Below are 26,188 nucleotides of genomic sequence, written 5' to 3' on the forward strand. Positions count from 1 at the left end.
ACAATGGTGTTTGCAGTGGGCTGTTTACATTAATCTCATGTCATAAAAGCATTCTGAGGTGCAAGTACATTCTCAGGCTCAGCCGAACCCACAAGCACTCTTCAGCACTCTTCTTCATGAGCATTTGAGCGTGCAGTTAAAAACTAGCCTAGAGCGCCATCTGCTGTTAAAAACTATGCTCAGAATCAATTCAAGAGAGAATCGCGACACATTCGGAAAATCTCAGAATCAACACACGGATCGCAATGCATCGATTTATTATCCCAGCCCTAAAATCCATAGCCAGAGACTTTTAACTCTGTTGGTTAAAAAAAAAAAAAAAAAAAAAAGCCAATCACCATTAAGTATTTCACTTTCAGCAGTTAAAGTATTGAGACAAAAAATACATCGCAGAGGAGACTAGCCTCCCTTGGTATATCAAGCAAAAATAATTATTGTCATAACTGCTGATAATGTACCAACTACCTTAATTATGGAGAGTGGAGATCTTGAATATTTGACTGCCAACAAATATACCAAGCTACCATTCGAACAGTAACTACAAATTAAAAATGAAGGAAGACCCCAAGCCTAAGTTGAATATAGGCAGCTTCAGCTTCCTCAAAAGGACCTCTTTTAAAAGGACAGAAGGATGGATATTTGATTCAAGTGACAGGCTAGGTGAGTGCAAATATGTTTATTGTTTTGCTGTATACTGTGTGTGTCATCTTTAAATTTGTCTAAAAGTGACACACCAAAAAAAAAAAAAAAAAAAAAAATCCTTGGGAGGGAATCACCAGGCCGCTACAATTTAGTGTGCCTCCTCTATTTTAAAACCCACCAGCCGCCACAGATTTTTAATAACAAAGACAAAATAATAATTGTACCGCCTACCCCTTCTTAATTGTCTAAATGGTCCGTCATTCTTTTTTTCTTATTTATTTTGTTACCTTGCAAGGCTATTTTTTAATTTTTTTAAATGGGGAAATTAGTTTGGCTATACTGCTGCAGTGACTTGCAAAATAGTCTTAAAAACCAACATGAAAAAAGTTTCGTGATAAAATCATTGATCGTGATCCTGTCTGAAAAAAATTCAATTGTGATATATTTTTGACATATCGCCCAACCCTAGTGTGCGCGTCTGTATTTGCATGCAGTCTGCTGATAATATAAGTGTGTGAATATTTGAGTATGCATCGTTTAAATGTGAGTATCAGTATGAGTGTGTTCTCTAAATGTGTGTGTGTGTTATGAAGAGGGTGTCACTGTAGAAATTCTCCTGATTAAAGCCATCTGTAAACACCCCACCCGCCCTCCTTCAGGCTTCAGGAGCTCCAAGCACAGGCTGATTTACGGAGTCCTGCACTGCTTCATAATAAAATGTGATTAAATGGAATGTCAGACCGTGAATAATGAACCTCGCTGTCCAACCACTGTCACCACACATCAGAGTGGCTACCAGTGCTCGGTGTCCCACACTACAGTTCTCAGCACTAAACTATAACTGGGGTTAACACTAAACTGGCCACATTAGCGTCGTTGGCACTATCTGGATTTCAGACATGGCCTTGCTCCAATAATAATGGAAGTGGATACTGTATCTGCACAGCTTGCCAATGTGAATTGCATATATTCCATTTGGACTTGAGAAATAATATATATATAAAATAACTTATTTACACTATTTACACTTATTTTCTCTATGTTTTTGAAAGTCTCTTATGCTCACCAAGATTGCATCTATTTGATCAAAAATACATTAAAAACAGTAATATGGTGAAATATTATTACACTTTTCTATTTTAATATATTTTAAAATGTAATTTACTCATGTGATGGCAATTTCTTATTGTTATTATTATTTCTTCTTATCAATATTGAAAAGAGGTTTGCTGCTTAATATTTCTGCAGAATTCCTTGAAGAATAGAAAGCTGAAAATAACAGCATTTATTGAAATAGAATTTTTTTGTAACATTAACATGTCTTTACTGTCCTTATCTTTGATAACTTTTAATGCACCCTTGCTAAATAAAAATGTCATTAAAAAAAAAAATCTTACTACATCAGCAGCATGTTCCCAGGTTCGTAGGACCACAGAACTCGGCCCTCCGCCATAAATAAAACGCCATCCAAAAGCAAATGAGTTTATCACTGAGGTGCCATGCAAATTTATTTTTACAGACGTCCACATGAGAAACAAATAACGTCTGAATGGGGCATTAACACAATATTTAGTCAATTTAAAGAAAAAATGTCAAAAGTCAAAACTAAAAATGTGTAGCAACAACTGAGTGACAGATGTGTCACACTGGATGTGTTTTCCCTTCCAAAAAGCTAGAAGGAGCACAACTGGATGGAACAGATCGCTGGGGTCTTGCGACGTATTCCTAAAAATTGAGATACTTTGAATTAGACGCTCATGGAACAAGATGCTAAAACAACAAATGCGACCAAAACCACCTGTTTGCTTTTTTTAAAAAACATGTTAACAGCAAACTAAAGCAGGCTGGCCTTTCACTAATCTCATTCAAAGGATGAAGGTGGGAATCGCTGAGCCAGCCATATTCCAGCAGGAAGAAGGACACCCTGGAGAGAGGAAAGAAAGAGAGGGGAAAACGGATGCAGGGCCAGGATTCTGACAGGCAAGCAGAGCGAAAACATTAGGGGATAAATTATAGAGAAAGTGCAAGGGTGACGAGGAATACGTTATGTGTGCATGCATCTATCAATCCTATGACATATTCCGGTGTAACTGGGATCTGAAGTGAATGAATCGACAGCTTGTTTCTTTGGGGGGTGCCTGGAAATCTGCAAGCTCATCTAAAGCTATATATGAAATGTCCATAAATAATTGGGTTCTTCTTCCGTACATTGTTCTGCCCGGACAGAGAGATCCTCGTTCACAAAGTCCACCTGTAGGCCAGAGGTATGAGGTGAGGTGAACTGGATTGATGGTGCTCTCAGCGCAGACTGCTGCATCCAACACAATCACTGCCGTAACTCTCTTGTCTTCAAGGACTCGAGGCATTCCTGGGTGGCAGCAGTTATGCACCCACTGGAGCGCCTCGGAGTGGCTAACGTCCAGGGTAAAAGCCGTCCAATTATCCTCTCTTGCCATCATTTCCAACCTTCATAAACACATGCTTCCCCATTCCGCCTACCCACACACATTTCCACTCAAACACCTCTCGCTCAGTCACCTGAGCTATTTTTGCACAGCTACCATGATGGGTGGATAGTGCAAGTCTATCATGGCTCGTAATATGTACGTTGAGTGGTTTAGTGCTTCAGACTGGATTACTGTAATGTATCTGACTTAAGAGTACACACAGAAGGGAAAGCAAACACATACACCAATCTGCTAGAAACATCTGGGAGGAACTGCATTACAGTGTCGTGCAAGATCCTATCCACACTTTCTCAATGCCTTTTCGAATACAGAGCGCGTTTTTTGATATCTTGTAGTAGCTAATCAGAAAAAAGCTTTTTAACCAGGTAGCACTATGCTATGCTAGTAAGCTAAGCTGCTAGCTTGCTAGTAGAGGGTATGCATTGACGTGACTTTACCGCCGGAACATGCTCCCTCAGCTGGACTGAGTGGCAAAAGAGCCTGCTGCATGACTGGACTTAATAGAGGAAACTGCGAAAACACTAGTAAAACAAACGATTAAACTAAAGGTTGGGCTCGAAAGTGTTCCTTATAACATGTCAAAGAAACCTAATTCATGGATATTGACATGCAGCCAACAATCATGTTTCCTGACATTTATATGTGCCTGATTTTGACGGCGGGGAGCAAATCAGCCTGTGAACGCTTTATATAACTACAATATAGGTAGGTCTAAATCGGAGTGATCACTTATATCAATGTTATATATATCGTCACATCGTCCAGCCCTAAAACTTGTATAGTTTTGTCAGTGTTTATTTAAAGACACCCAATTATGCAGAATATAAGATGGTAAATATTTAATTGATGAGTTGTCAATACAACATAACAATGCAATATATAGGGTATGATTTTACCCCAAAATCCAACATTTTGACACAAAATGATAACTGCAAATCCATGTTTCTCTTAGGGATGGGCATTTTTGGCAATTTTTCATTTCGATCATCGATAGGTTTCAAAAACGAGTAATTGAGTACTCGGGGGGCGGGGTGTGTGCTATGATCCTATGATATTAATCAGATAACTCAGATACATAACGTAGACCTAACATTACAACTTGTATCTGCAAAAAAAGGATGCAAATGCCAGTGAACTTTAAGTTACGTGCTATAGCAAGAGTGAGAGAGAGAGAGCGCTCCCGCCGTGATGCGCTTTCATGACAGCGCACTGAAACACGGGCAAGGACAGAATTAACTATAGATTTCTATAAAGTTCTCATTATATTGCTATATTTATGGCAGATTTGTGCTTTATTTTCATCTAAATTATTATTATTACAACTTGCATCTGCAAAAAGTTTGCGAATGCAAACGTGACCTTGACCGAAAGTGTAACTCCTATTGCGCTTTAAAACGAAAGCCAACGAAATAAAAAGCACAACAAATTCACATTCTATTAGACTACATTAGTGTCACTATTGTAATTTTTTATTTATTCTAATATTTCAGCAATATTTTGGATTCAATTTGCACTTTCTGATCAACCAAAATGTTATTTTACAGTATGAAATTCACTGATGATCATAGGCACCGATTTATGTTTCTGCCGGTGGGTGCCCTCCCTCCATGAGAAAAAGCACGTTGAGATTCGTGACAGGACAAAGTTTGAGCGAGTCCAAAAAGAATTCCGCGTCCGAGCAGAGAGATTTGTGCTCGTGAATTACATGGATGCGCTCTCGCGTGCGTTAAAAATGCGCTCTCGACATTAACGAAATAGAAACTGCCTCAAATGGACTATAAAAACGAAAAGAAAGCCATATCTGAAGGCTTCCATCGATTTTTATTGGTTGAAATGAAATGAGAATATCTTGTGTTTTTCCGTGGGTGCTCGGGGGCTTGGCGCCTATGCTGATGATTATTGTTAAATTAATTATGAATATAATTTAAAGGATATTTTCAGCACAAGATAAAAGCTTGGCGCTGCACAGCTTGCATTGAACTGTATTTTCATCTATCTTGTCAAAGTGAAGCCAGACATGCTCTCTCACGTCTTTTAACGCATGCTGTGGCAAGCTAAACAATCAGAGCTCAGGGCGCCGCCCAAAGTGCTGCTAACCAATCAGGAGAAAAAAACAAACATTTCGATCATCGTTTACATGATCGATCGTCGCTGTCACGGTCGCGTACTCGATCGCTATTGCACATCCCTAGTTTCTCTGCCTAGAGTCCAGTTGTTTCTGTGAATTGCAGTGATTCATTTGCTTCCTTTTTCTGTAGCTTTGGCAGTCTGTAAAAATATATCTCAGATTTCTTGTCAAATCTATCTGTACAGCCAATCGCTGAAAACCAATGCTGCCACTCAGTCTTTTTTGCCACTCAGTGGCGTTACAGCAGTCATAACGGCCGACGGTGACGTCACGTGCATAGCCTCTATAGAAGACTACCTGAAAAAAGAAAGGGAAATGTTTCATTTGACCATTTTTGACTTTGGTAATATAATATGACAAGTAATATAAAAGTAATTTATTCTCATTCAAATGTTAATTAATGTACTCTAAAGTGATTTTATATCATTTCCAATTAGGCATGGAATAGGGTACCCATAAATAGAGTGCCATTCTTTGTCTCAGCCAAATAAATGGTTTTGAGGTCCAAGGGGTATAGGATCTTGCAAGACTCTAAGGCATAAATCACAATCGAGAGAATCCAAAATGGAAGACCTCCTTTTGATCTCTTGTTATATGTGATGAAGCACCGGCTGCACTGGTAGTGAAAGATATCTAGAAAGGTCTGTACTGTGTAAAGTCCTCAAATCAAATATCATCTCCATGGTGATACCTCATTAGTCTGTTTGGTTTGGTTCAGATCATGTCAGCACAAACAATGTCAGCACTAATAGCACCTACTGGTTTCAAATATTGTAGAAGTTAAATATTACTGTAAATATTTATTTTAATCTTTGAAAATATATGAATAGTAAAACAGTTTTCACATTATGTCTTTATAAAAAAGCAAATATGTCATATCACATATTTGCTTTTTCAGTTGGCACATGCACCTCCAGAAGTTTTCAACCTGGATACTGCCATCATTACTTTATGTACCAACTGATAAGCAAGCAAACAAACAAACAAATACGTTAAAGTAAATAAATGAAAGCAAGCAAAAGTAATAAAAAATAATAATAATAAAAAAGTAATAATAATAAAAATATTAATAGTACTAAATAAATGCAAAAAAGCATAAATAAATAAAAGCCCAATTATATAAATAAAAGCATAAATAAAAAGGCTAAATAAAAGCATAAATAAATAAAAGCATAAATAAAAAAAGCCCAATTATATAAATAAAAGCATAAATAAAAGCAAAAAATAAAAGCCCAATTATGTGTGTGAATGAGTGAATGAATGAATGAATGAATGAATGAATGGCATAAATAGCCACTGACAAAACATCTACAATATGAAATGTTTGTGATAACTGTCTGTGCTAAAGCCAAAGCTTGACCATCTCACTACCACCCACTCCCCTCCTTTCAGAGTACCAGCTCAGCCCTTACAAACAGGAAGTCCCACACTCAACAGACTTCCTGTGCCCTCCTACTATCTCCACTGCACAAAAACACTGATGTATAGGAGCAAAAAGAGCTCTTCCCGTTTTATTCACTTCTAATTTCAATCTACAGCAATACTCCTCTTCTAAAACAATTAGACCATTATTTGTGTTTAGCAAACGTTTCAACTAATGCGCTGAGTCATTTGTCCTGAGGCTCAGTCGGAGGTTCTTGATGTCACAACTCAGCCGCCTGCTTTTCAGAGTTCTGTCTTTTAAATGCTACTTCATTTCAGACTTTGAATACATGGTAAACCATTAATAAAAAAATAAATAAATAAAAAAAAAACAGATCTTGGGAATACAAAAAAAAGATGAGTCACCATGTCAGTGGCAGAGAGGACAACCAAAAATAAATAAAATAAAATAAAATAAAATAAGAGAGAGAATATAATACAAAGAGGTGCAAATACTGAAGGGGAGTGAGGTTGAGCAAGAAGAAAAATAGTAGCGCAGGCTAAATTATTCAGAGTGGAGAAGCAGTGATATAATACTGTGCTGATCAGGCAGAGGAATTTTAGGGCCATAAAAAGCCCTGAAAAAAAGAAGGACGGAAAGATGAGTTATCGATGGGTGAGCACAGTGGCAAAACTCATCACTAGGGGATAAATGGTCCTAAATGGCTGTGGAGCTTTTAAACATCACAGCTAATGACCATCTGCACTCCCCCATCACACACCCTGCTCTGGGCACTCGTCAAAAATATGCACACAACACTGATAACCCTTGTGACCAAAATACCCACAATCCACATCAGTCGTCCTCTACGGCCTCGCTTACATTCATCAAGTGTTCCCAAATAACCTTTCCCTTTGCGAGGCCTCTTAAACATACAGTGTATTAGCACACATGCTCTACACAAAAACCCATCAAGACAAAATAATAAACCTGTTGAGGCTGGGGTCGACGGACGGAAAGCCATGACATTGTTTTGCTTAATCCGTGTAACAGTTCGGGATTTGAAAACGTGTGTTTCATTTCACACTCTATGACTGATGATGGGGAGCAAATTCGAGTAAATGGCTTGACTCTTATTACCACAAGAGCTTACACCTCACAGTCATCACACAAGCCTCAGAAAACCGCACAGTTCGGTAATCTCCATAGACAGAGAGTGCAGTGACGTTGGCCCTGCCTTCAGTATGTAGTCCTGCTGAAACAGACCATAAATTTCCATGCTGGTCCAGGCTGGTTTATGCTGGTCTAGATGGTAGTTACAAAGCCTGGTGGTGATCAAAAAGCATTGCAAGGTTTTTTTTTTTTTTTTTTTTTCCCATTAGCTGTGTTACTTCAACTTCCTTTCAAAAGGTGCATCCTAACTGGAATGGACTGATCTAGAACACCCTACATAGGGAAAACTCTATGTTGTTTTAGTATTCATATCCACCTTCTTTTTTCAGGTAAGAGCGGGCGCGGCCATTTGTAATTTTAATGTGTCTGGGTTCCGGTTTCATTCACTTCCGGTTATGTTTAGCTGTACAAAACAACTCGTTATGCTGCTTGACATTGCAAACTGGTATTTCTTACCGTATTATTTTAATGTATTGTCTTAAAGGGTTAGTTCACCCAAAATTTAAATTTCTGTCATTAATTACTCACCCTTGTGTCATTCCAAACCCATAAGACCTTCATTCATCTTCAGAAGAACACAAATGAAAATCTTTTTGATGAAATCTGAGAGTTTTTTTGTCCCTCCAATGGGAGCAACGCAACTACCACATTCAAGAAACTATAAGTAAAGAACTAACCCTTTAATTATAAACAAGCTGGTTTGTAGAGCAAACAGTTTTACAGTTTATTTCACTTTGATATCCTTCTCGATGAATGAAAAAGAAGTCTGGGACTCGAGCGACATGTTGAAAAAGCTTTGAGATGTGGCGCAACAGTCAAAAATGACCATCTAGCGCATATTTACATAGAAAAACTATTAAAAAGCAGTGTAGCTTACAGAGTACGCCATCTCCATTAGAATGGATTGGCCCATAAGAATTTATGATTGGCCCAAAGCAGACTTCATACGTCAGCAAGTTCTGACTATGTACGTGCTCATACCGGTAATCTTCATTCTGCGTTCACACACAGCATCATACCAGTAATTTACTGGTAATTTGCCAGAACCGATGTACTGGGATTTTTGAACTGGTCCTGTTCACACATGATCTCTTACCTGTAATTTACCAGTAAAGACTGTATGTGTGAAAGGGGCTATCGTGACTTTCAGAACCAGAGCTAACATGTCATACGTGATCTAAGATGGGGGCATCGATTTTCAAAGTGCATTTGAAGAATAAATATAAACTCTCACAAAGGTCTTTAAGGATACTACAGTATTACTGTTATATTCTTGTTCTTGGCAAAGTAACTAGACTAACACTGATGACAGGTACTTATTTCTGCTCACAAGATAAAGAAAGAGTGATGAATAAGAGGTAATCTTAAAAAAAAAAAAAAAAAAAAAGGTTGATTAGCTGAAAGAATAACAAATCAATCAAATCCCATCATTCTGAGCAGGTCTGTACCAATAATCAGAGCATCACAAATGAATTCATATTCCAGCCAACTGTTTGCAATTAAATTTTTAATTGGATATTGAGACCCAGATGGAGGAAGGAAAGAGTGTCGAAGACCTTCTCCCCAGTTATTTTTCTTTATTCTCTGGGATATTTACTTTGGTTTCCCTTTTCCCTCTTTGCTTCTTCCCTTAGTTGCCCGTCCGCTTTTCCTACCCGTTCCTCTTTCATCTTTTTATTCTCTCCCTCTCTTTCTTACACACAGGGCCCTACAGACTCACAGATTAATTATTCAAATGTTATCTTCATTGCCGAAGTGTGAGTTAGGAAGGAGGCTCCGGGCTTCAGCCGCTACCTAATCCTGACTCTTTCAAAAACCATTCAGCCTTGGAGGCCACGGCCGAAATTGCATTATTTGTACATCAGTTTATTTTATTGTTCTTTCCTCCTCACAGTCTCCCACAGCAGTGTGTCTAAATTCTAATAAACTCCAAAACAAGGTTTAGCCACTGATTTGATTAGATGCAAAAGGGCATTGGGAACACATTGACCGTTGCTGAGAGACTCCCTCAATCTCACTTTCATGCTCTGTTTCTTCCTCTTTCTATCTCTCTCCGTCTCTTTTTCCCTTCCCCATTACCTTTCCTCTCAGCCGGACTACGTAGGGCTCTGTCGTTATTTGTCTTTGTCTCCATCTCCACCCTCTTTGTCCACACTATTTTTTGCTGCTCATAAACAGGTGGAAAACAATCTGTCATTCATGGAGCATGTGGGAGCAATATGCACAGCTAGGGGATCCATGCATCCACTCCATTAGGAGGACCTTGGTGGATCCACATTTAGCCATGTTATCCAGAGGTGCCAAGCACCTTCACATTTACATTCTAGAGGAGATGAACCCTTCACCGACATGCTGATTCACCACTGCAATATGACAAGTATTTTAATTAAAGGAGTTAATTGAAGCCACTTCCTCCCAGCTCTTAACGAGCTTGAAGAAGAGTCCCATATTCACCCCCCTCCTCTCCCAACACTTATCTCCATCTCCTCGCCTTCACTGTATTGGCTTATCGACATCAAACAGCCGCTTTGTGCTACAGAAACAAAACAATGCAGAACATTAAGCAGAATGAATGGACACTTAAGGTAAATGAGGGTATGAAATGTTTCAGTGAGTGTCGATACCATCTTAAATGGTTAAGCATCATTTCTTTCCACAACCAGTGGCTGGAGAGATGGATCATGTTGCCAGTTACTTGGTTATTTCAAATTTTGATCCCTTCACTTCACTTCCCAATCCATTCTTTTAATTAGGTAATTCTACCACACATTTGAGTTTTCCTTCTCAGAACTAAAGATTCACCATGGCCGATAACTGATAAATGGCCAATACATTTAAATTCTGAATGTGAAATGCTAAATAAAAAGTAATAAAAAATCATTTTAAATGCTACAAGTGATTTAACTTTTGGGAGTTAAATAACAAGGTAAAATGAGCATGCAGAATTAAATATGTGTGTCTAATAGTGGCTGATACAAATAAATTAAATAAAACAAATAAATAAATAAATAAATAAGATCTGCTGATATAACTGATATGGAACCGAGACATTGTGTAATATTAGCCGATAATATTCGCTAGTACGCAATATGGAACTGAGACATTGTTGGCTGATACTGATATATTAAAATAAATAAATAATATTGTCTAATAATAACTGAAATAGCACCAACATATTGTGCCTGCTCTAAACTTCTATGACCATATTTATCTCATAGCAATACCTTGTTTGTTCATTTTAAAGCAAGAACCTTAAAGTGCCTTTTGAATCCTATGAGACGTAGCACTCTTAACTTCTGGAGGCTATTCATTTCTGATTAATGGCATTTGGCATTCTTTCCAACAATTACATCACAAACAACTCAGAAGTAAACTTGACTCAATTAACCTTGGTTTAAAAGTCTTTTTCAGATTAATGGAAGTCAGCCATCATGCTCAGCATTAGCCTCTCATCTCCTCAGCAAAAAACATCTTCCTGTTTTCATACACCAGTGGGCTGAGAGAATACAGACCAACCAACCATATTTTGAGTACAATAAAAGTCAGAAAGTAACAAATGACAAAAGGGCATCACAGAAAATGTTCTCTCTCGGTTAGCTGTACGATCTCACCATCTCAATCAACTATACAGACATCTTCTACAGGTGTCTCATTATGAAGAAACCAGATCAATTAGACTCATTATCACTTCTTCTCTTGAGAACTGCTTCTGTCACTTTTCAGGAGGTGCAAGCTTAATTTGTTAACGCACTTCACACTTGTGGGGTGTACTGATGAGAGCAGGGGATTGAGGGGTGTATTAGAGGAATGAATAAAAAGAGAAAGTTACAAATCAGCTGAAGACTAAGAAGATGCGACAATATGCCCCGGCTTATCATAAGCCGCAGGTAAATGTCATTCAGACTTGTGGCATGTGGCCATACAGGGTATGTGACTGTTACATTATCTATGAAAACTGAATGAAATGAACACTTGAGCCCCTTGTGATATTCTCTATGTTTGATGAGAAGAGGCCTTGTTTGTCAGGTTTCTGATTGACAGGGCATCTTTGAAGGTTAATCGATGCTGTCTTTCATACCTAATAAGACTAACTAATTTCAAGCATAAAAAGTTTTTTAAACAACAAATTTAGCTAAGTGTGTCCTAACATTTAACATTAACTTAACATTTGTTGCTCATATCTCTATCCACACTGCAGAACTTCACAAACAAGTTGTACTGTAATATGCATGACCATCTATAGGAATTAGTAAAGATAGCTACGAATAATGTCAGCTAGCTGACATTTTAGTCATAAACATGACCTCTTCACCTCTCATCAGAGCAGAGAAATATGATAACTTTGCTTCAGGCTGGAACTATACGGAACTGTATAACGGAGAGGGAAAAAAAAAGATAAGTAATGTTTCTTCCATTTATGGTTCTGCCAATATTACAGCCAACAATAAGTGCTGAGATTTCCATCGAGTACCTGAGGCCGGTGAGGAATAAATCACTGGATAGAGGAAAATGGAGTGGAATATGGAGGGAGGAAAGCCAGAAACGCAACACTTTCTGCTGAATGGATATTGTAAATATGGCTTTTCTCCGTTGCTTTCCCTTATGTCCTTTATATGCAAAAGACCACATAATCCTGATATATATTACTGAATACTATATACAAAAATGAAAAAATTTCAACTTCAGTCATTGCTCAAAAATGAGAGTACCACCAAAAAATGCAAACATTAAAACTAATCTTCAGTAAGACTAGGATTTTAATTACTTAAATGTTTAAATATCATATCATGGCTTTGACAGGAAATAAAATATAAACTGATTGCCTTGCTAAACTTGTTAAAGTCACAAAACAAGGTCACAAATAACTGACGCCATTTCACTGATAAAAAATATTTTCTTTAGTGATTTTTTCTTTTGTTATTGAAAAACAAATTAATACATTCCCCAACATGTCACGTTTGTTCTTTTTTGTTTTCATATTCTAGGATATTTAGTTTGCTTCTCTTCGTTTTCCTGTTTCCTGTGCTCCCACTTGTCCTTAGTTGTCATATGATTGATTAAAAATCTCACCTGTTGTGTATTATGTTCATCATCCTATGTATTTAAGTCCTTTAGTTTCTTCAGTTTATTGTCTGGTGTTGTTTGTGTGATACACGCTGTTACGTTACTTTAGTTTAGTTCATTGTTAATATTGAAATATACTCTTTTGTCTTTATTTAATAATCTCCAAGCTGCACCTGAGATCCTCATCATCTCTTCCTTCATCTTCCTCTTCCTCAGTCCATACATTATGAGCCTACAAACATTTGAAACTTTTTATTTTTCTGAATGTGCTAAATCTTTCTGTATATTGCTCAAAAAATATCCATTCAGTAAATCATAGATAAAATATTCCAAATTATAATCACCATAGATTTTTGAAATTTTAGAGAGTCAGAGAACAAAGTGTCGACATTCTAGCTTAAGCCCAAAGTATACTTCACTTTTTACATATACACGAGGGTCAACGCATAGTGTGCGTGACGCAAATTTCATCATCAGAAGAGTATGCGCGTACTGTACGCGCACCGCCAGATTTTTGTAACCACTCGTACTTTGTACGCACAGGTAGCACATGTGAATAAAAAAAATGTCCAATAATTTGTTTATCCACAAGGTGGCAACTGTGCCTGGGGGCATCGATTTACAAGGTAGTCAAAGAAAAACTGCATAAACAGAACAGCCTAGAACACATGCAAGCTACAGAAACAATGGGGGCCTACATAGAAGAGAGATTGTGCAAAGAGGTTAGAAAGTACCCTCATTTGTACAACTTTAACATGAAAGAATACAAAGATGTTTACATGGGTTGCAACTCGTGGCGAGAGACTCGTACACATGTGTACGCATACTAGTCAAATGAAGTATATTTTGCAAGGCTGCGAGTGTGGGCTTTACTGGGAAAACAAAGGACTAAACATATATACTGTAGGTCTTTAAATATACATTTTCAGGTACTTCAGAGGGGGGCAAGTGAGGTGTGTGAATATCTCAAGATCATAAAGCTGTTAGAAGTGCCAGAGGGCTGCTCTGATATGAACATACTGAAGTTTCAGTACTGTGCCTTTTCAGATAGGGCTCACTTAGGTGTTGAATAACTGGCTCTGAGATGTATGTATCCAAAATTCAGCATCCTAGCTTGCTGCCAAGAAATCCAAAAAAAAAAGTCAAAGCACATGTATTTGTATACTTAATCATAATAATAGTGAAACCTCCTAGTACTGCAATGTGATTTGGTACTTGCTTCTAAACTTGTTGTTTATGCTGACACACATAAATGTGAACTTTTGACTTCATTTCATTCTTTACATTCTGTGCCTTCCCATGAAAGACTGCAGAGACTAATGTGCATTCACTTCTTAGACTGCACTGACAGCAAATAATGCAGCTGAACTTCAAACTTAACCAAACAGAGCACACAATGTTCTATCACACTATGAATAATTAATTTTAGCATGACTCCCCTGAAAACATCCTGTTAAATCAGGGAACAAACATATCATAATTTAACCTCCATAACGGAGCATAGCAGAGCATCTGTTCTTTCAAATAATAAATGATTTATTTAGGACATTTTTTTTTTCCCTCATTCTAACATTTGATAATGAATCATGACACAAAAGTTAAACTTCAAAAGCATACTGCTTACCTGCATTATTTTAATCTCATATCCTCTCTCAGTGGATTTTAAATATATATTGTAGAATTATATAAATTGATACATACTGAGAACCTCCCATTTTTTTGCATATATAATAAACATGCTAACATCCAAACACTGAAGCCATATTAAATCTACATATTAAATCTACACTGTGTCATGTGACTGAAATGTCACATGACACAGTCATGACAAGACAAAATAAAAGTTCATATCAAATAAGACATTAATCAGTCCCTTGATGATGCTGTTGTCCTTTTGGAGAACATTTTGGGGACATTCGGTTCCTAAAAACACATTAAAACCTAAAACGAACACCCAGGTGAGCACCAAAAACACCTCTGAGCTCATCATCACCTAATTCCCTTCCTCGAGTGCACTAACAGAGGTCTGCGTGTTCCTCTGGTGATTATTTCAAATGAGAGTATTAGTTCATGAGCTTCAGCCTCCAATAGCAGCTTGTTTTCTCATACTACTCTAATCAGCTCCTTCAAATGCCATTAAGGACACAATAACTTGCAACGTTATGCAATCTAAAGCTTTTAAACAGAATATTGAATATTCTTGAATATTTGAATTTTCAGCATTTAAGTGGCAGGCATCGCACAGAAAGCTAAGTTATTACGGAAAAAATGCTGTTTTCTTGGACCCACTGCAGGTGAGGATTTATATAGAATTGAATCTGGCAAGTAGCAATTATTGATGATGGGCATCGCAAACGGCCCTAAATTAGCTCTTTCACAATCAATTCAATTTAACTGTGAAAGAATCCAATAAGGTACATCATTTCTTTTATATGGAGTGGATTCAAAAAACATATCAAAGCAGAGTTTATTGCTTACATGCACTGCACCAAATGCTGCTTGTTTTGGATTGGACTCAGTGCAGGAAGAGGCGGATGACAGAGTCTGATTTAATGGGATTGGTCGGAGACCTGCTCTTTCATAAAAGCTGGCTGGGGAGCCACCCATATATCAAGAGGAAGCACAGCCCTGGAGTAAAACAAATAAATAAGAGCAATTAAACAAAGTGGCCACCACTCCTCACCTGGCACTACACAAGTCCCATACACACCCGCTGCATGAGCTCCTCAATACAGGGAATAAAGAGATTTTTTTTTTTTTCTTTTTTGCTTGTCACTTGTTCAAAGCACTTAGGCGAATAGCTTGAGCATAGAGCACCGCCACAGTCCAAAGGCCTATATTGGGTTTTTCCCAGAAAATCTACCCTCACAAAACATTTGTGCCACTTTTGAGTGCCTGTTTTTACATTTAGAGAATATGTCCACATCTCATATATAACAATACCAATATAGTTGAAATCACTTTCAGAATGTTTTCCCAGTTTTTTTATATTTAAATAAATTCAATATCAAAATGAATATCCATTTTTCAAACTGTACATTGCAACATTGTAATGAATGAAAATTTTAGATTTTAGTTTTTAACATTTCATCTAAATTTATTTTGATGAAATAGTACAGAATTTTAATATCGGCCATTCATTTGATATTGACTATAAATAATTACAGTTTACCATGCAGCAGTAAATCATTAAATGATGATCAAATAACCCTAAAAATGAATGTTTGAAGCAGTGTACAAAATATAGTTAAAGGGATAGTTCACACAAAAAATTCTGTCATCATTTACTCACTCTCATGTCGTTTTGAACCTGTATGTCTTTCTTCCGCGGAACACAAAATAAGATATTTTGAAGATTGGTTTGAAGTTGGTAATCAAACAGTTTTGGTTACCACTGACTTCCATTGTACAGTTAAAAAAAAAAAAAAAAAACACACACACACACACACTTCTCAAAATATTTTCTTTTTTGTTCCACTGAAGAAAGTGATACAGGTTTTGAACAACATGAAGTAGGCCTAAATTATGACAAAATTTTCATTTTGGCATGAACTATCCCTTTAAAAGCGGCAGTCTGTGAGCTTTCATGCAGGTGATCGCTGTAGTTGGATTTGGAAAACCTGTGTAAGCTGATGGGACTAAGCCAAAGCTCAGTTTCTGTCTCATATGGAGTGTAAATGTTTTAGCTCAATCCTGCTCCCAGAGATCCGACTTCCTGCAGAGTTTAGTTTCACTTCTAACAAACACCTGAACCAGTTAATAATGGTCTTTCAGCTCATTCGAAAATTGCAAGCAGGTGTGTTGGAAATAAATTCTGCAGGAAAGTAGATCATCGCTGTTGTAGAAGCTTCAATTATACAATGGCCAAATACTTGGGTGGAAACACCAACAAGGAAACTGGTGTGTCCTCAATCCGATGTCTAAACATATCCATACATACATTATATACCCATCACCCCCATGACAGAATAATATAAATAAAAAATGCCCCACTGATGCCTCCACAACAACAGCAGTTGCACAGCACCAATTAGGGTGACAGATACTGAATCTTCACCTACACGTCAAGGATGTCAGCTGACTGGTTCATGCATTTCCAGAGATAATATCTAATATCCGATATTGCATTACCATTAAATGGTGTCTGTTATTATGTTATTCCAGCCCATTTAAGGAATAAAAATCAAGTACAGTACAGTGTTGTTATTGTTATCTAAAAGTAAATTATTTATTTGAAAGTTAGATAAATGTTCAGCTAATTAACTAAAAGATGAAATAAATAAATGTATGTTTTGGCAACTAACTGAAATAAAATAAGTTGAGGTTGAAGTACTTAAATGCAGAAAACAAACTGAAATAAAAATAGATTAATAGAAATCATTTAAAAGTATAAATAATTAAAATAAATAAAAATGACAAAAGCACATACAATTACTAAAACAAACACATTAAAATAAAAGCTAATTTAAAATATTAATAAATACTATAATAGTATATAAATAAATAATACTAAAATAACACTGGTACAGTACCATAGAATGTAAAATCAAGAAGCAAATTCTTTATGTAATAGGAGACTGAAAACAAGTGAGCAATTAATACAAACATAAAACTGTGGGTTTTATCATAGCACACACCTGTTGATGAACAAATATCAGCCAACAGCTCTGACTATAGTAAAACACTGGAAGCATTCATGGTAAATATCACATGCTGACTCAGAGACCTTTGTACAGTCATATTTTTTACACAATACATCCAAATCCACCCACTACAACAAGCAAACAGCTTCAGATCCAAATTAATAATTGGGTAGATAAAACAGCACTTATTTAAATCTGCTCTCAAACCAAATAATCTCCAGAGTGATTACATTTTAGCTGAGAACTGCTTCAACAGAAATTAGGAAGGATAATATGGTATTCTGTGTGATAAGAGCAAAGACTTGTGAATGAAAATGAGTTAAATCATAAATTTATTTGGGTAAAACCTTTTAAAACTAGAGATCTGAGATATCAGATTGAGGGTAAAACATAGCAATGGTTCACAATGACTCACTGGTCCTATGTCAGAGTGAAAAAAAGAAAAAGAAAAAAGATAATGGAATGGCAGGAGCAGCCAATGGGATCTCTTTTGAGACTGAAGGAATACAAAAACGTGTCATTAACTCAGTTAGCACATGGGAGGAATGGTAGGTTTCATTTGCAGAAGACTACCCGAGTGATCTTGAATGATCTCAGGCCAAGAAATCCATCCAGCTATAGAGCAGAATACATTTCTTAAAATAACTATAATGTAATGCCTACTATCTTATCAGTAGAAATAAGCATTATCTATGGCACATTGTCACATTGTCACTTTTCTAAGCTCAGCTGCAAATGCCAGTTTTTTAATTACCAAAGTGCAACCAATGTCACAATTTCACAATTTGCCAAAGATTTAAAAACGATACGTTACACTACAATTCAAAAAGTCCCATTTATTTGATCAAAAGTACAGTAAAAACAGCAAGATTCTGAAATATTATTACATTTAAAAAAAATATATAAATTATATATATATATATATATATATATATATATATATATATATATTCTAGTTTAAAAAGTTTATTCCTGTGATGGCAAATTTTCAGCAACCATCACCCCAGTCTTTAGTGTCACATGATCCTTCAAAAATCACTTAAGCATGCTGATTTGGAAAAAGAAACATTTATTATTATTATAATTATTACGAATAGTTCAAGCTTTTTTTTTTTTTTTAAGTTCAAAAGAACAGCATTTATTTGAAATAGTAATCTTTTGTAACATTAAATGTCTTTACTGTCACTTTTGATCAATTTAATGCTTTTTTGTTGAAATGGGGGGGGGGGGCATACTTTTGAAAGGTAGTCTACCACTTATTAAGTTTCACAAACATTAAAAAAAAAACATTGCAGCACTGCACAAACTCATTGGTTTGTTGTGTGGTGTTACGATCTAGCACAAGAAACACAGACTTTCTCACATCTCATCGGTATCAACAACATCCAAATGGAATAGTCTCAATATCCTTTTGATTTCTACAAGACATGAAGTTCAGCTGACACTAATAATACACTGTCAGGATAAACCGCCCATGCCGAACAAGGTTAACATTCATAGAACACCATGGAAACATGGGGCTATGCAGGAAGCTGTCCTTGAATCTTGAAATGTAAAAAAAAAAAAAAAAATCTTGAAAGTGTCCTTGTGTGCATCGTTTCCCACACACATTTTATTAAATAAAGAAAGGTGACATAAAAAGGGTGGGGAAAAGCAAATTCAGAGAGCTCTGCAATGTTTTCTATATAACTCATTTCATCAGGAAAATTGCTATCTGAGAAGGGATCTATGAATGTAGGCAAGCTTTTCAAAATGCTAGTTTTCGAACGGAAAACAGGCCAAGGCCCCAAGGACATTCCCCCTGAGGATATCTGCTCCGTTCAATCCCTTGAGCCTCAATCCTTTTATTTTCTTCTTATTTTCAGAGAGTATACAAGGGAGAAATTCAGACTCACGACGGTGATAAAGTCAAAAGCGCTGAATCAATTTGAGGACTTCAATGTTCAGGACATTAGATACAGACCTGAAATGAAATTTTCGTTCCATTCGGTGTGCTTTAAACAAGTTTTGGGACACTTAAGTAAATCCAAAGTTCACGCACACATTTCACACAGTTCAAACTGTTAGGAAAGTAATGTTGGCTAGCAATTCCAAGAGATATGATCTGGCATTTACACACACAGAATAATAAAGTGTCCTGTATTTACCGTGTCCGTAAATTTGTTGGACTGGGTTGCCCATCGTAGACTGAAAGGATGTCAAAGTCCTCCTCTAAGGCAAAGCCTTGAAATACCAACTGTATCCGGTTGTGTTCCTGTGCCACAATCACCCATGTGCAGTTGGCGTAGTTGGGATATCCATACGGGTATCCGGGGCTTTCTATTGTCCCATTTGGACTGTGTAGTGTGTGACTGCAGTTTTGAGCTGTGGAAAGGAGAAAAAGAGAAGAAAGTATTAAACAAGTGGATAAAAAAGACACATATTTAAAGACCTCCTGTGGTGAAAAGCAAGATTTTTTATGTTGTTTATGTCTATGTGGTGTTTTTAATATGCTTCAAACCATGAGCAAATCATTAGTCAGCACCATTGCAGAGTATTTTCTCCTTAAAACTGCAGTGTACCAAAGACAGTCTCAAAAACGTGGTTTGAAACCGTCCCTGTTTCCTACTGTCACAAACAATGTAACCAATCCAGTCAACGTGAGGGGAGGGTTTTTCTTCACTGACTTTTTATGATGTTCAAAGCGTTTCTAAGGATGCTGATTTTTACTCTTAGATGGCAAACGGGACCATGTTTTGTGTAACATTAGTAGGGCTGGGCGGTATATCGAGTTTGTACGATATTTTTTTTATATATAAGGCAAAACCGTTTATATCGATACACAGTAGTTTGGTATTACGAGCGCATCTCAAAATAGTGACGGAGTGAGCTGCTACAGGAAAACTGCATAATTCAATTTATCCTAAACATGAGACATGCTTTATATTAAGTATTTCAAAATAACTCGTAATATTTAGCTAACGCGTAGGCCTAGTTTAACGCGGCTTGCCCCGTCAGATGCTCTGACAGATACATATGCTGACAGATGGGCTATTTGCGCTGCTTAATACGTTTAAGATGTGCTGTTTTCCTCAGTGCATAACTTACATTTCACAGATATATTCTTCAACTGTAAATGTCAGAAAGACAGGAAAATATTTCCATTTTGCTGTCAGGAGTGGACGAGCCTTTATGCAAGCGAGTCACCGCCTTCACAGAATTCAGTGAACGAGCGCCGCCGCGCGCATTCGCGCCAAACAGACATTTTCTAAAATATTTGTTGTTGGACATAAAATGTGCTATATGTGGAATTTTAAACCTACAAGTAAGTGTATTTTTTATGATAGCGGCAACTGTAAAGTGACTATGGAGTAATCAAATGTAGGCTAATATAATCACTAAGCTCCTTTATGTTACCTTTATGTGTCCAATGTTGTAGAGAGTGGTAGGCCTACATAAAACACATTACCATTCTGATACATTGACTTGTAGACGACCTTGTGCTCTTCTTCTTCTCAAACATTTTCTGGTTCAAACATTAATGGCTGAATTAAACCAATATTTCCACAGGTAGTCCGAGCTGGTGTGACTGAGTGGAGGCGGAGCCCAATTTGCATATTCATGGTACCACTTATATTACACTAAGCAATGGTGTAGAGTTACATTCAAGCTTTTTAAGGTACGAAGAAATTATTTTCACAGGAAAATATGTCATTCTGATTATCAAAGATGAGATTTAAGGGATAAAATTATTGCAGTGGGGCATTCAAATGACAAAACCATTATAAAATTGTCAAAATCTGCACACTGTTATCAGTTTGAAAGATCTCAATGCCATTTTATGTTTTAGAACAAAAAAAAAAAAAAAAATGTGAACAGAAAATGTGAATATCAACATTTATTCCTTATCAGTAAGTAGGACATTTGCAAACAATGTTTTATGATTTACAGCCTTCTTCTTATGTTCATTTGCCAGTTTATTCTGTGCTTTTAAAGGATTAATTTACATTAATTAATGTGTTGTTTGAACTGACAGGGCATTCAATCATTTGCTAGTACAATAAAATGATTCCATATTAAAATCCTTATAATGTCCATGTAATTATGTAAGTGTGTACTCATATAAATAAGACAATCTAAAATGACTGTAACACTTATCTATTTTTTACCCATACAAAGCAATAATATTCAATTTCAAGAGCCAATTAAATTAGCATATGGTCCAATACATGAATACTGTCAGCTGCCCTTGCTATTGCCACAGCTTTATCAGTGGTCAATAAGAAGTTTCCACAGCAACTCAGCAAAGCAACAGGAAAGAGAAGGAATGATACCACCCTTGGTTATTAATTAGATTAATTTTAATAACTCCATATCGCCTGCAGCTCAGACTGCACTCCTCTGCATTAATTGCATTTCTCTTTTGCATACTTGTCAGCGACATCTTATAAAATATTGCACTCAATCTGAAATTTTAATAACTGTGTGTGGCTCCATCCATCAGTGAAAAGCCTGGCCTAAATTACTAGTTCTGGACAGGTCCGTAGCCCCACTTTTAATTAATTGTCCTTTCTTGCTTTAATAATCGTTAATGTTCTCAGATTTTCCTTCTCACTTTTTTTTTTTTTTTTAATTCCATCCACTCCAGGAAACTTGCATATCTGCTACAGTCACACAGAACCCGACAGCATGGCCCAACTACTCCCTGCAGTTCATCTTTTTAATGGGAGTCTTAAATCAATGTTCAAAAGACACAGTGGTCAGTGCGATTTTGCAACAAATTTAACATATGATCTTAATATAAAGCTGGTATAGTAAGTTAAATGTAACAGTTGCATGCAATTGATTTGAAAAAAAAAAAGAACAAAAAAGAAATAAAAATACAGAAATTATTCAGGCAAACATGTTTGCACTGAAAATAAAGAAGTTGCTACCTGTGGCTAATGTCATTATCTGTCAAATGACTACGAGGCCTCCCTCTGTGAGTCCTAAGTTAATTTGTATGAATATATCATTTATGAATTAAAAATAAAATTGAAAAAATAAGTCTTAAATCATTAGACAAACTTGTTTGCAAAGAAAATAAATGCTTTTCTAGGTGGATGTACGCACAGTTGCATGTGGCTAATTTCATTATCTGCCAAATGACTGATTGTGATTCCACCATCAAAGCTTACAATAACTCTTTCCCCGTCACTGACAAGTTTTTCCTGGCAATCCATGTTTTCAATGTTATGTGGTAGGGGGCCGATCGGTCTGCACAGCGCTGCTTTATGTTGGACACACCTTAAATCTGCAGTGGTCAGGCAGTGGCCACGTGGTACAAGTTGTAGCTCTAAGAAAATTATGAGTTTACACATTGATATTTTAAGTTCTATAAGCACGCAAAGGCTTTTTATAGAGCAGATTAGTTATGGTAATTAGGACCTGGCATGAACGCACCTTAAGCTAACATGATTAACATAGTACGTTTACACAACAACTAATTTTTTTTTCCGTTGTACAGATGACAACATTATCAAATCGATCCCCGTTGACACGGATCCACGAAAACGACTAAAAACGCTGTATTATGCATGCCAGGCCAGTAGTTGGCGATGTCACTATGCAAAGAAAGACTATGGACCCTATCATGCACCTGGTGCAATGCAGCGCCAGGTGCGACACAAGTGTTTTTTGCTAGTTTCAACCCAACGCAGTTATCATTTTCACGTCCTGCGCCACGTTGTTTAAATAGCAAATGCATTTGCGCCCATGGGCGTGCTGGTCTGAAAACGAGGTGTGTTCAGGTCAGTGTTAATTTTGACTTCAAATTTTGATTTTGCTTTAGTCATAGTCTTTTGACTAAAATGTCGTTTAGTTTTAGTCGTATTTTAGACATCGGAAATTGTTTTAGTTTTAGTCTAGTTTTAGCCGACTAAATCTACAGTACATTTAGTCAACTAAAATCTAATTTAGTTCAATTGTAATGCATTAAGTAAGCATTTCTCTTAATTTCTCTTAAGCATTTCTCACAATACACAGATCCAATACACTGATATACATCTGATATACTCCCTAAACTGCAACCAGTAGTTTACTATGAATTAAATAGAAATTAAATTAAATTAAATACAGTTTATTGTGTAAACAAAATAACATTAATGACCAGGAAAAAATAATAATTATAAACCATCCCGAAATACACCGTGACTCTTATTCTGAAATGTCTGCAGTCTGCACTGTAGCAGTAGCAGGCTGCTCATTTAAGTTCAGATGAGGGAGATCTGAACTTAAACATACTACCATATAAACATTGTGTAGTAAACATTGTCATAATTCATCAACATGAGCTTATAAGCAATCGCTTGGCATAAATGTGTGCCATTCACTAATTGCTAGGCAGTCTGAAGTGCTGCTGGACGAGCCTGTGGGACGCACAACAGCGCCGCGTTTCTCGCGGTTAGATCAGCATGTTACTCTTCAAATGTGCGCATCTTCCACACAGAACAGCAGTCCTGACTGGATATCTTCCCAAATCGTCCCTCTCTATCATTTCCGTCTCATTTTTATTCGTTGATCGTTTTCAAAAGTTCGCATTTTCAGTCTCCCAAAGCGTTGTTGTGTAAATGACCAGCCAAAACGCATAAAAAGTTTTCCATTTTTAGTTGAAAACAGTGTTGTGTAAACAGCCCTAAATTAAAACTGTGATTTTCTCAGTTTTTGTTCAAAATGTTTTTTTAACCCAAGTGTTCAAGTGTTAAAAAAAGAATGAATGAAGCAAAAATAAAATTATTTTTGTTGTTGTTTAAAAGCAGAGGCTTTGTTTTTTTCTTTTTATATACAGTATATTGACTGTTTACATATTCATACAACAATATATTCTGGGGGCCTTGAAAGTTTTGTGAATATTATCAAAAATGCTGCAGCTGACTGGCAACTTAAAAATAAAATACTGTCGAGAACAACACGGAAACCTAACCAGAAGCCAAAACAAAGCAAATGGATACCTAATCCTACAGTTTATCCATTTATCTGATTCTTAAATGGATCAGAATTTATGTGGGGTTAGGTGATTAAAACAGCATTAGGAATGCATAATTAGAGGACATCTGTTATCACCAAAGCCCATATTCCATGAAACAAACCCAACACACCCGCAAACAGATGAGAGCCCAGCATGTCCACATATAGCACAAGTTTGTCTAACATATCAGAGTGGAGATTACACTGAGATTATGCTTAATGAAAAACCAAGCTCGATCAGCATGTCACATATGCACAAATATTCAAAACATTAACCGAACGCAAACACAGCGTGTCATAAAGTCACATAAAGCTCTTAATGCAAAGATCCTATATGCTCAAATGGAATGTAATTATGCAAGGAGAAAAAAAATACATTTTCTTATTTAGCTTGCATAAACTTTGAGGTTTTTGTGGGATAACTTCCGAGCTCAACTGGGATTTGGATTTCTTATGGCGGAAAGCTTTGCCTACCAGCACAGAATTTTAATAATTAAGTGAAAATGTATCTGAGAAAGGAAAAACCTGAGGTGCTTTTTTAAACTAAGAATTTCTCAAACAACTGGAAAACAGTTGAGTGGTATTCAGATAATCCGCCTTTGGCCAGTGGCCATATTCAGTGCGGTTTTCCAAATGATAATGGAACAGACTGCTTGGGATTTGGAGGACGTCTCTCTCTGAGTTAAAAAAGGCATGGTGTCTGTGATAAAAGCACTCTTGACACAAATTATTTAGGCTAGAAAGTGTCACAAAATAAGATGCTAAGCAGAGAGCTGGGATTCATTTGGGAGCTAAGATGTTTGTGGCTCTTTAAGATTCATTTCAAGCCTGCTTGCTTGACTCATATTCTAACCAAACCAGATTAGCATAAAACTTGAAAATGTGTACTTATTTTGAGAAGCTGGAATGCGCAAGGGCAAGAAACAATCCATCATTTTTGAACTCAATCCCACGGGAATGTTCATGTGAGGCTGTGCCAGCATGAACCATTGTGAAAAACACTTGACCTCTGGATACAGACTCCTTTATGGCTCTGTGGGGTTTTACGGCCACAAGTCTTCTGTGAAGCACATTAAGAATAAAAGCTAGGTCATTTCAGACCACTGAGAGAAATGCTGGCGAAAATGAAGAGATCCATTCAGTCTAAAATATCATGCATCTCTGTCCAACAAGGAACAAGAACAAAGCGTGGACACATTCAAAATCGCTGTTCATCTTAAATTAACTAAGACTGCTCCAGAGGGACGGATGGGAGTATAAAATGAGACACATTCTTCTATAATTGGCCTTCTAATAAGCAATGCATGGTTTTGTACAGAAAGCAGCATTTTCTCTCTGCATCTGTTGTGAGGACCAAGACTATACATTGTCTAATTAGCATAGAACATCCTGATATAGGTCCACGATTCCTTCATTACAAACCTTTATCACAGAACAAAATTTGATAGTTTAATGTTTTATGTGAAATGGCACTGAAAGGGGTATCAAACACAATATAGACTCACAAAACACAGAGCAAGAGGGCTAATAGTCTTAACCACCACCGCTGTCAACATAAACTATCACATTATTTTTGTGTCAAACAAAGCGATCGATGTTTCAGACCCAACAACACTATTGCGTATGTGATATAGCTTTTTCTAAAACAGTTTTATAAACTATGATAAACAACAAACTAATTTGATATTAAATAACTTACATTTCAGACATAATACTGCCAGTT

The 26,188-nt window shown here is 36.6% G+C and overlaps 1 protein-coding gene across 2 annotated transcripts in view; it reads right to left on the minus strand.

Moving 5' to 3' along the window:
* csmd2 (CUB and Sushi multiple domains 2) overlaps positions 1 to 26,188 on the minus strand; it is a 291,911-nt gene that overhangs the window by 250,783 nt on the left and 14,940 nt on the right. Inside the window, exons 1-2 of one of the 2 annotated variants that reach the window (XM_051873151.1) lie at positions 20,930 to 21,598; positions 19,629 to 19,845 (exon numbers count right to left, since the gene is read on the minus strand). In XM_051873151.1, the coding sequence (XP_051729111.1) occupies positions 19,629 to 19,845; positions 20,930 to 20,942 (230 nt within the window). In that variant the 5' untranslated portion in view covers positions 20,943 to 21,598. Of the gene's footprint in view, positions 1 to 19,628; positions 19,846 to 20,929; positions 21,599 to 26,188 lie in introns of those variants that run through there. The other variant, XM_051873150.1, reaches the window with a different exon arrangement.

Source organism: Ctenopharyngodon idella, chromosome 19 (assembly GCF_019924925.1).
Source record: "Ctenopharyngodon idella isolate HZGC_01 chromosome 19, HZGC01, whole genome shotgun sequence".
Lineage (NCBI taxonomy): Eukaryota > Metazoa > Chordata > Actinopteri > Cypriniformes > Xenocyprididae > Ctenopharyngodon > Ctenopharyngodon idella.